The following is a 12006-nucleotide window of genomic DNA, read 5'->3' on the forward strand; positions in this document are numbered from 1 at the left end:
CCTGGAATATTCTCTGAGCAGATCTTCAAGTGTCTGGTTTCTTCTCCTCCTTCAGGTTTCATCTGCTCAGAGATGTCCCCTGACCTCCCTATGCAAAGTCACCTCCCAGTCACTTGACCATTTCCACCTGCTTATTTCCCTGGTGGCTCAGTGGTAAAGAATCCACCTGCCAATGCAGGAGATGTGGGTTGGGAAGATCCCCTGGAGAAGGAAATGGCAACCCACTCCAGCATTCTTGCCTGGGAAATCCCATGGACAGAGGAGCCTGGCAGGCTACAGTCCATGGGGTTGCAAAGAGTTGGACACAACTTAGCAACTCAACAACAACAACAACATTCCCATGCTGGCATGCATCAGAAGCTGAACTCATCTTCTTGACTTAATTGCTTATCAGTGGCCTCTTGCTTTAGAAAATAATCCCAGGGAGGACAGCTGTCTGTCTGGAGGGAGAAAGAACCTAAAAGCTAGGAGCTCAGGCTTGGGAACCAGCCTGCCTGAATCTGACTTCTGGCTCTGCCAGTTACTCACTGGTGAGCTTGGGGGAAGTCACTTCACTTCCCTGTGCCTTGTTTCTCCCGCCCTAACACCAGGGCAACAACAGCACCCACCCAAAAGGACTAAGGTGGGGGCTGGAAGCTGAGCACACTGAATTGCTGGACAAATTCGCCCCCGATCCTCAGAGCCTGGCACTCGGTAGACAGACACTCAGTAAATATTTGTTGGATAAATTATAATACATGATAAGAGTAGCAGCAGAGATAAGCCTGGAAGAGTGGATGTGGGGGTGGGGAGTGGGTTGGGGGAGGGTTCCTGGAGGAAATGAGGCCTGAGCTGAGACTTGAAGGATGAGTAAGAGGTAGCCGAGCTTTGCAGGTGCAGGGTGGACGAAGGGCACCCCAGGCTGGGGGTGGGAGTGAGGGTGGGGAGGACACTGAAGGCCCAGAGGGAAGAAACCGCTCTGGGCGGGCACCGTGGAGTCTCTCTCCCAGGGGGGATCAGGGCTGCGGCCACAAGGGAGGAAATGAGTGGGGAAAACCAGTTGCAGCTGGGCGCCGGCTCTGGAAGGAGAGACCCCGCCCTGGGACATGGGCACGCGATGTTCCCAAGGAGCTGTCTCGGACACCTACCGCCCAGGAGCGGGAGGTGGCTCTGGGCGCGGCCAGATCCCCTCCTGTCCTAGGTTGCACTCTGAGGCTTGCCAACTATTTGCTTGTTGATAAATGTTCTTTACCTGGAGAGGCTGCTCCCAGCACTGGCTGACTCTGGCTCCAGCTAAGCGTTTCCCTCCCCAAACCTTCCCTGGAACAGAGGCGAGGCATAAAGACAGAGACCAGCCAGCTTCCCGCAAAGACTGGGAGATGGAGCACCCTAGTTGGGGGCCGTACAACGACAGTGGCACTGGGTAGCAGGGTTTGGGGAAGGGAGAAACTGGAGGACCAACCCTTGAAGCAACAACGACACACATGTGCCTGAAAAAGTGAACGTGAAAGTCGCTCAGTTGTGTCCAACTCTTTGCAACCCCATGGACTGTATAGTCCATGGGATTCTCCAGGCCAGAATACTGAAGTGGGTAGCTTATCCCTTCTCCAGGGGATCTTCCTGACCCAGGGATCAAAATGAGGTCTCCCTCATTGCGGGCAGATTCTTTACCAGCTGAGCCACCAGGGTAGCCCAAGAATACTGGAGTGGGTAACCAATCCATTCTCCAGGGGATCTTCCTGACCCAGGAATCGAACCAGGGTCTCCTGCACTGCAGGCGGATTCTTTACCAATTGAGCTATGAGGGAAGCCATATGTGCCTAAAGCTTGGTTTCTAAATCCCATTCTCCAATAAAAGGACTGGAGCTTCTCAGAGAAATGGCTGATTCTAGGACTGGGGCATCTTTTAGTGCGAGAAAGTAAGGAAATACTAAAACAATAAATAAATGGATGAGGACACGTTGAAGGGACACAGGAGCCAACTGAAGGAGTTCTCAGTGGCCAACGCTGGAACATTTTGAGTAATAAAATAAATAGTGTGGTATTGGATTACAACCCAAATATACTAGAGTCCATACTAGTATAAATAAATGATTGAATAAATAAACAAAAGGAGAAGACATTCTGTAGAGAAGAATTCCGAATAGTGTCTGCCCCCCTCTCCAGGAGAAGTGGAGTTTAATCTCCCTCCCCGTGCTGCTTCCCCGCCCCCACCCCGCAGAGTACAGGCTGAACTTAGAGCTCATGATACAGAGCGTGGCCGGAGAAGCTGAACACAGCCCACCTTAACCGAGGGAGGAGGGTCAACATCACGGGTGGTACTGAGTGGCTGACACGTACCCCCCTGATAGGATGTGACAAGGAAGCCCTCCACCTCTGTGGTCTTCTTCCTCCAAACCCATCTTATCTGTATAAACCCAGATCAACGGCTTGCTATAAAACACCTGACCAGCACCCCGAAACGGTCACGGTCATCCAGAAGAAGGAAGTCTGAGAAAGTGTCACAGTCGGAGGGGACAAAGGAGAATAACAACCGACAGCAATGTGGTCTCTTGGATGGAAGCCTGAGCAGGAAAAGATCATCAGGAAAAACCGAAAAATCCAAATAAAGTGTTGGGTTTGTTTACAAGTGATGTGGCCATGTTGGCTTCTTACTTTTGATAGATTACGTGGTGACTTAACATGTTATGGATAGGGGAAGCTGGGGGAGGAGTACCAGGGAACTCTGCACTCCTGAAACTCTTCTATAAATCCAAAACTACTCCACAGTAAAAAGTTAATCTTTAAATTGCTCCTATAATTCTTAGCACTTGCTTAGCACTGTTCTAAGCACTTTATCTGTGTAAACTCACTTAATCCCCATGATAGCCTTATGAGGTCATTTCACTATCCCTATTTTCCAGATGAGAAAACTGAGACCCAGAGAAGCTAGGCAGTATGCCCCCAAACAGAAAAGGTGAAAGTATTAGTCGCTCAGTCCTGTCCGACTCTGCAACCCCATGGATGGTATGTAGCCCATCAGGCTCCTCTGTCCATGAGATTCTCCAGGCAAAAATACTGGAGTGGGTAGCCATTCCATTCTCCAGGGGATTGTCCCAACCCAGGGATCGAACCCGGGTCTCCTGCATTGCAGGTGAGTTCTTTACCATCTGAGCCACCAGGAAAGCCCAGCTGGTATTCAAATCCAGGTGGTTTGGTGTCAGGGTCCAAACGTGGCTCATACTTTCCTAGAACTCCAGTGGCTGCACCTTCAGCATTTGCTAATACGAGGCAGAGAGGATGGAGACCAGGACAGAGTAAGGGAGCCAAAGTGTCTGGGGCCCAACACTGGGAGGGCAGAGAGAGGCACGTGTCCTCTGGCACTGAGTCGGGGGCTAATTCAGGAAGATGGGCAACCAGTAGGCTGTGGGACCGAGAAGCAGCATGGAGGTGGGTAGACCAGGGTCTCCGTGCCAAGGAACCGCCGAGGGCTGAAGAAACAGGCTTGGGAAGGGTAGGCGGGGAAGGAAAACGATCTCGATTTCTGATGAGCGATGAAGTGACGCCAGGTGGGCGTGGCTCAGACTGCCACCTCGGCTACTCACCAGGTGTGTGACCTCAGAGCTGTTGCTTAACCTCGCTGAGCAGCGCTGTATCACATAAAACAAGGGCTTGTTGCCAGAGTTAGACTGACTGATTTTATACATGTAAAGTGCTAAGAATAGTGCCTGGACATAAGAAGGGCGCAATAAGTGTTAGCATCATTACTGAAGAATGAGTTCCTTGTGAAATGTGGGTTTAATGAGAGTAATACTGAGTTCATCGCTACTGTCAGCCTGTCACGCACATTAACTTATTTAATATTCCAAAGAACCCAGGAGAGTAGGCACGGGCTTCCCAGGGGTGTCAGTGGTAAAGAACCTGCCTGCCAGTGTAGGAGACACAAGAGACATGGGTTCGATCCCTGGGTCGGGAGGATCCCCTGGAGGAGGAAATGGCACCCACTCCAGTATTCTTGCCTGGGAAATCCCAAGGACAGAGGAGCCTGGCGGGCTACAGTCCATGGGGTCTCAGAGTCAGACATGACTGGGCACGCACATGCACGCAGAGTAGGCACTGTTGTTGCCTATTTTATGCGGGAGGAAAATGGAGGCATATCAAGGTTAAGACACTTGCTTGAAGCCACACAGTTGGAAAGACAGAGCAAGGATTTGAACCCAGTGGTCTAACTGCAGAGTCCAGCCTTGACCGCCTCACTAGATTTATTCCCCAGGCACAGCCACACCACAAAGTTATGCGGCCAACACCGGGTGCTGCCTGCCCATCAGCCATCTTCTAGTCACCTGACCCAAACAGGGCTGGCTTTGGAGGGCGCCATCTTGGCAACATGCATGCCATCCCCAGGCTGCCTCAGGTCCTGGATCAGGCCAGGAAGTCGCTCAGGGCTCTGTTTAGGGACCGCGCTGTGTGCAGAACACACATCTTTGAGCCCTGGGATCCCACTAAGGGTTGCTCACACAAAGCGCCAGGAATCGGGCAGGAGGTCCCAGTGGATCCTAACAGATCCCACTTTTTCAACTCACTTGCACTTCAGGGCATATTCTGACTGAGCAGACAAGCCATATGTTTTAAATTACCATATTACACCTCTCTCTTTTAGCTGTGAGGGTAAAGATGAACTTATAGGCACAGATCTCGTTTACTGGGTACCCACAACCTTAAGGCAGGCTGCCAGGAGTGGTGGGGCAGGTAGGCTCTGAAGCAAGTCCCCCCCGAGAGAGGGGTTGGAACCCAGCCTGCAACCAGCCAGCAAGGACGTGTGCCATCGGTGGGGGGCTGGCACGCAGCTCTTCCACCTGTAGCTCCCTCCTTCTCAGATTCTCACAAAGGGCCAGGTGGGCAGCTCTGCCCGCTCAGGGGGCCTTGACTCCTTGACACGACCTACACCTGCCCTGAGCCTGTGCTTTCCGGGGGACAGAATCAGCAGATTCTGGACAGAGGTTCCTGAGGATTCATGAGCTGACTGATGCGGGCTGAGGCCACAGTCCCTGGGAGTTTGAAACTGGTATCCTGTCACTCGTCCAAAGCGGCAAGACTTGGCAAAAAGTCCCTTTCTCCAGAGACCTGAAGTGTAGGAAATCTGAAGCCCCAGGCCAGGAGGACACTAGTGCCTCGGGGAAATGGGACCGGCCAAAGCCCGGGGCCGGACTCGGGGGGGCGGCCGCTACACCAGGAGGCCTGCCACGAGGCCCGGAGGGGCCACTGGGGCCTCAGCAGCTCGCCTGCCTGTGCCCAGCCTCCCTTCCCGAGTGACTCGCCCGTCGAGTCTGTCTGACAGCTGGGGACAGAGCTGGGCTCTCAGACCCAGGGTCTGGATGGTCAGAAGCTGGAGGTGGCGGTGCGGGGAAGGAGGTGGAGATCTGTGGACCACGTGTAAGAGGACCCAGGCTTTCGGAGTTAACACTGCCCTCATCCTGCCATCTTCTCAACCCTGGGGTTGTTTGGGAAAATGGTGTTTATGCCAAAGGCTTCTAGGGCTCTGTTCTAAGTGCTGACCTGAGCTGATTCATTTACTCTACATGAGACACAGATATGGTTATTGTCCCATCTTAGGGATGAGAAAACTGGGGGCAGTAGATGCTGGGCATTGGAGGATAACAGCTCATGGCTGCCCCTTCTCCCGCCTCCTTGCCTGGGAGGTTAGGAGACCCCCAGCCCATGTTCCTGGGGGTGGCACACATGCAGGGAGTGACTGATGGGGCCATGTGCAAGGGGCCAGACCCCCACTTAAGGGAGGACAGCTCTGTGGTGCAGTTTACAGGGATGACGCCTGGGTTAGACGCTACCTGAGGCCACATCCTCCCTTAGCGCCATCCTCTTTCCCTACAGACTTTCCCTAAAGCGATGCCCTCAGGACGTGATGGGGCTGTCAACGCATCCTCTTCTCAGATTCCCTCTAAGAAGGAGGCAGCAGGGTACAGACAACTGGGGTGCATGCTGAGTGGCCGAGCTGGGGTGTGGACCCAGGATGGGGACCCCGGCCTCGGGAGGCCCACTGGCTCTCACCTGTAGTTGCAGGGCTCTGCCCCGAAAAGGCAGGCCAGGATCAGCCGCTCGGCGGGGTAGCCCATGGCCACCAGCTCCTGGTTTGGAACCTGTGCGAAGATGTTGGTGGCCTGCAGGGTGTACCACTCCGTCACGGCCTGGGTGGCGCTGCTGAAGTTCCGGAAGGTGCATGTGGTTCCATTGTGGCTGCACTGCAGTGGGGGGGGGGGGGGGTGCAGCGAGAGGAGTTCCTGTGGGTGGGGGCTGCTGGAGGGCCCCCCCACCCTGAAAGTCAGGGCAGCGAGGGTGCTGCTAGCTGCCCTTCCTTGGGTGACACCTTGGTGCTGGGGTGGCCAGCGGCTGGGCTGGTGGGCAGTGTGTTGGCACTCACAGTCACAAGGCTTAGGTTGTCCACTCACACACACAAAGCACCAGCCACCCCCATATAACATTGCCTCAGGCCTGAGCCAACTCACTTGCACACACATCCACACAGTCACGTCCACACAGACATCTTTCTAACACCTGCAGTCACATGATGTCCTGGCGTCACAACCACATACACACGTGTCCACATGCCTAGAGTCACACAAGTGGCCCCACACTCATGCTCACATGGACACGTGAGCAGCAGACACATTTGACCCTCCGCTCCCCCAATTCCACTCCCAGCCCCCTCCCAGACATCCAGAGGCAGCCCCCTGGAGGCCGGGTGGACCATGAAGGACTCGAGACTTCAGGTTCTGACCCTCTCTCTGATGGGGGAAGATATTGACCACCTATGGGGTATGGGAGACAGTGAGGAGTGTATAGCCCCAGCCTGGGTCCCCAACCAGGGCGAATCATCAGAATCACCAGGAAGCCCATTAACAAGACAGATTCGTGAGTCTGGGCCCAGAACTGCCCTTTCAGATTCTCCAAGAGTTGGGCCCAGGGCTCTGTGTAGATCCCCCAGGGATCCTGGGCACAGACAGGGAACCTTCTTCCCACCTGCAGGCTTGCAGGCATCCCAACAGTCCAGTTTTGCTTTGGCAATGACTGTACAGCATAGCTGTGGTTTTCTACCTGCCCAATATTTATGCCCCTGTCTTCTGATAACAAGACTTAATTCCTTCTTCAGGAAGCCACCCACCCCTTCCCCTTCGCTCAGTCCACGTAGTCTGATAGAGGCTGACTTCACCCTCAGCTCTCCCCTAGCCAAGACCCAGATTAGTTAGGGAAAGAGACTCCCATCGGACTCACTGGAGAGGGCCCACTGTTTGAGCTGTGCCTGGGGAAGGGGACCCACTTACTAGTCTAATGGCTACTTTGCACCTGTGGGCACTGCAGGGCCTTCCTGGTGCTGGGCTGCTGCTTGCTGAGTCATTGAAGTTGTCCTCAAACAGGTCCAGAACCACTGGGTGGTGGGGGTTCTGCTCGTTGATAAAGACCAGGGGCGTGTGGTGCCAGATAGACAGGTTCAGGGCCTTGGTGGCATTGACCTGGCTGAGCTCAGGACCCAGGATCCTCCCCAGGACTGCCTCCATCAGTGCGTCCAGGTCCTTCAGCAAATGCTGGACTTTGGAGTACCTAGGTGGCGGAGAGGGCCAGTCAGAGGGGCAAGGAGGGCAGCTGCAGAGCAGAGCGGCCGTAGTCCAGTCCCCTCCTACTCCAGCGTGGCTGCCGCCACGTGTGGAAGGCTGCTCCTCCCCACGCCCAGCACCCACCCATGCATCTATGCCTCCTTCCACCACCTGCTCACTCATTCTTCACCCAGTATTTGGTGAGTATCTACCATGTGCCAAGTACACAGAGGCTATTATAGCAAACAAGACAGAAACGAGACAAGATGAAATTCTCATGCTACTGAGACAGAATCCTCTGGTTATTGATCCCTCACCATGAGTCAGGTGCTAGGTGTTCCCTGCATCTTCTTTGAGTTAATTTATAAATAAAATTATACAATGACCCCCCACATGTGGATAAAGAAACTCTGGGAGTTGCTGTGATTTCCTGAGCTCACCCCACTGAAGAAGGTGCAGAGCTGAGAACCTGGGTTTGGTGGGCCCCAGTTGGTATCTGTGGGTGCACAGGGTTTGGACTTCTTCCTAGGAGGGGTATAATATTGGAAGAGGGGCAGGTCTGTGACCTTAAAGTCCTAAATCTCCAGCAGCAATTTGGGGCATAGGAGCCAGTTTCAGCAGGGAGAAGACTGTGGGGTTGGGATCCAGGATCTTCTCAGTCCTGGAGGTTCCCATACTGGAAATGGTGACCAGTCAGTCTGGCAGAAATGTGTCCACCCCTTTCCACCAGGCCCTAGGTTGGGGGGCTCCAAGCCCTGCACTCCTGTCACTACAGAGCCCAATTTATCCAAGACCCTTCCCAGAGTGTGGTCTGCAGGGTGGTGTGTGTCAGCTCTGGCTGGAGGACTTCCTGTAGGAGAGGGCACTAAACCCTGGATATAGGCCCAAGTGCTAGTATGCAGGCGGCCAGCGGCCAGAGCTAACATCAGTCACAGATGCTGACACCGCCTGTCCCCTGATCACCAAACCAGCCACCTCTGTGTGCACAGGGAGGGGAGGACTGGGAATGTGCTGGGTGGGGGCTGCTATTATAGCCTGGATGTCTACAGCTGCTGTCAAGCTTGGTAAGATCTGGGTTTGAATTCCAGCATGCCACTTAATGGGCTTCCCTGGTAGCTCAGCTGGTAAAGAATCTGCCTGCAAAGCAGGAGACCCTGGTTTGATTCCTGGGTCAGCAAGATCCCCTGCAGAAGGCATAGGCTATGCACACTCCAGTATTCTTAGGCTTCCTTGGTGGCTTAGATGTTAAAGAATCTGCCTGCAATGCGGGACACCTGGGTTTGATCCATGGGTTAGGAAGATTCCCTGGAGAAGGGCCGCCAACCCACTCCAGTATTCTTGCCTGGAGAATCCCCGTGGACAGGGGAGCCTGGTGGGCTACAGTCCATGGGGTTGCAGAGTCGGACACGACTGAGTGACTAAACGCAGCACAGCATGCCACTTAATATCTGTGTGACCGTGGGTAGGGTAACCTCTCTGAGGCTCTCTTCTCTCATCTGTGAAATAGTGGGGGGTTAAAACATTTACTCTAGAGGATTTTTGGAGGATTCAATAGGGTGATGCTTATAAGCAGGGTCTGTTATTATAACTATTAAGAGTTTTCTTGAGTAGCTTCAAAGACCCACTCAAGCAAGGAAGAACAGCCCTATGACCAGAATGAGGTGACTTTCTGATAACTGGAAATGTAACCAGGAAGGATGATTTTCCTTCCAGGACCTCCTTTTGGACAAGAACGTTTCCTGTGACTCAGACAGGCTGGCTCATTTTTCAGCCCCTTGAATGCACCAGGCTCTGTCTCACCCCAGGACCTTTGCACGTACTATGTCCTCCACTTGGAGCACTCTCTTCATTCCACCTGGCTAACGTCTACTCATTTCCTGGGGCATTTTTCTGTGACCCCCTGCCTTTCATCAACCGACTAGGCTGGGTCTCCTTGGGTGTCTCCTTCCTAGGCCTTGCCATCCAGTGGTTAAACAGTGGCAGCTCTGGAGTCAGATAAGACCTAGATTCGAATCCCACAGTTGCCCACTGTGTGTCTCTGGGCAAGTTCCCTTGCCACTCTGAATCTCCATTTCCTGACCTGTGCACTGGGGCTACTAGAGTAGTGCCCCCCCCGCCACCCCAGAGTGGTTGTGTGGATTAGAATGACACGAATTATCCAAAGAACACTCAACATATTGCCTGGCATTTAGGCAATATTATGAAATGCACTCAATGCATGGTTGCTATAGATGGCTGGAAGATTTCCTGTAGGAGAGGGCACTAAACCCTGGATACAGGTCCAGTTTAATCCTCACGATGAGAATGATTTCAATATTTATGGAAGAAAAGATGAATGTCTGTTTTCTCTGGGAGGCTGTGATGAGGACAGGAGGAACTTTGTTTAAGTTACAGATGTATTTCTGGTGCCCTGTAACAGTGCCTGGCAATAGTAGTGTTAGTTGCTCATTTGTGTTATTCTTTATGACCCCATGGACCGTAGCCTGCCAGGCTTCTCTGTCCATGGAATTCTCCAGGCAAGAATACTGGAGTGGGTAAGCCATTCCCTTCTCCAGGAGTTCTTCCCGACCAAGGAATCAAACCTGCATTGCAGGTGGATTCTTTACCAGCTGGGCCACAAGGGCAGCCCCAGTAGTAGGTGGCAATAGTAGGTGCTCAATAAATACACATTGAATCAATAAATAGGCTCAGTGTGACTGAGCCTGGCGTGCTGCAATTCATAGGGTCGCAAAGAGTTGGACACGACTGAGCGACTGAACTGAACTGAGGTGTGACTGAAGGGACTACCAGGTATTTTTGGAGGTTCTGTTTAAGCTGAGGAGGTTTATGAATTTTGAATCTTACTTGCTGCAAAGAGGCAAAGAGACAGAGAGAGAGAAAGAAAAAGGAGGAAATGGGAAAGAAGGATGGAAAATGAAGGGAAGCAGCCCTGCTGAGACCAGCCGTGCTCCAGGGACCACCTACTGGAAGGGGCTGGCGTTGCAGATGGTGACGGCGGGGAAGTCCATGGTCTTGAAGCCGATGGAGAGGGAGACGCTGACCTCCCAGTTCAGGTAGGTCTTGATGAAGAGGCCCCACTGCCAGCAGACGAGGGAGGTGAAGAGCAAGGTGAGCACGAACCACATGGCCTTCTTCTTGGGCCCCTCGCAGATGATGCGCTTGGGGCCATGGGTGTTGGTGTTGTCACAGTACCACACCAGCAGCTCCTTGTATGTGTAGCCGGGGCCCTTCTGCAGCCGATGCAGGCCCTTGAGCAGGTACTTCTTCAAGTGCATCGTGGCTCCTGCAGAGACAGCCGCGAGAGCCACGTCAGATACCACGCCAGCCTCACGTCCCAGGATCTCCCAGCTGTGACCAGAGCATGGGCACTGGAGACAGGCAGGCTGGCCCTCTCTCCATTCCTCCCCACCTCCCTCCCTTCCATCTTGCCATTTATCATCCAGCCAGCTGGGTGCTAAGTCACTAAAGTCATGTCTGATTCGGTGTGACCCTATGGATTGTAGCCTACCAGGCTCTTCTGCCCATGGGATTCTCCAGGCAAGAATACTGGAGTGGGTTGCCATGGCCTCCTCTAGGGGATTTCCCCGACCCAGGGATCCAACCTCAATCTCTTACAACTCCTGCATTGGTAGGTGAGTTTTTTTACCACTAGTGCCCACCCCAAAACCTTTATTAAGGGCCTACTGTATGCCAGGCACTTAATTAGCCCCTCTGAACTCAGTGATGCGCAAAATGGACATGGTTTCTTCCCTCTGGGAATTTCCAGCTTAGTGGACAAGTTGGTTAAACTCTCAACTTCTTAGGTTCTCTGTGTGCAAAACAGGGACAACTGTACCTAGTTTTTACACAATTGTGAGAGGGTGAAATTGACTGATGCCTAAAAGGTGCTAAACACAGTGCCCAGCACAGACTAAGTGTTGGCTGCCTTTACAGCAGCTGTTAGTGCTGAGACAGACATCAATCATATAACCCATCAGAATGAGTAGTTAGGAAATGTGACAGGAAGGATGAGGACCCTGAGCGCCCAGAGGCAGGAGACAGTGGTGGTTAAGAACGAGGACTCTGGAGCAAAATGCCTGGCTTTGAATCTTGGCTCTGCTACTTTCTAGCTGGGTGACTTTGAGCAAATCACTTTCTCAGTGGCTCAGTTTCTTCATCTTATAAAATGGAGATAATAACGGTCCCCACCTCACAAGGTTGCTGTGAAGACTGAAATGAATGAAAATACAGAGTGTCGATTAAGGCCTGGCACCTAAGCGTCAGCTACCATTGTTACAAATAAATATCACTCCTCCTAAATCTGGGAGTGAGCTCTTGGAGGAGTTGAAGGGGAGGGCAGGAGAGGAGTGGTGGTGGGCAGCGGGCAAGGCCTTGTGGGCCAGGCTTAGGATCGGGGTTTCAGTGGCGGTGAGACGCTGTCAACTCTGCGGTGTGAAAAGAT

General features: G+C 53.0%; 1 protein-coding gene across 1 annotated transcript in view; it reads right to left on the reverse strand.

The window, feature by feature from the left end:
• SCNN1B (sodium channel epithelial 1 subunit beta) overlaps positions 1-12006 on the reverse strand; it is a 73130-nt gene that overhangs the window by 14263 nt on the left and 46861 nt on the right. The window contains exons 2-4 of the mRNA XM_068967921.1: positions 10530-10848; positions 7296-7572; positions 6025-6215 (exon numbers count right to left, since the gene is read on the reverse strand). Coding sequence (XP_068824022.1) covers positions 6025-6215; positions 7296-7572; positions 10530-10840 — 779 coding nt within the window. The 5' untranslated portion in view covers positions 10841-10848. The remainder of the gene's footprint in view (positions 1-6024; positions 6216-7295; positions 7573-10529; positions 10849-12006) is intronic.

Source organism: Capricornis sumatraensis, chromosome 3, assembly GCF_032405125.1.
Source record: "Capricornis sumatraensis isolate serow.1 chromosome 3, serow.2, whole genome shotgun sequence".
NCBI classification, from domain to species: Eukaryota; Metazoa; Chordata; class Mammalia; order Artiodactyla; family Bovidae; genus Capricornis; species Capricornis sumatraensis.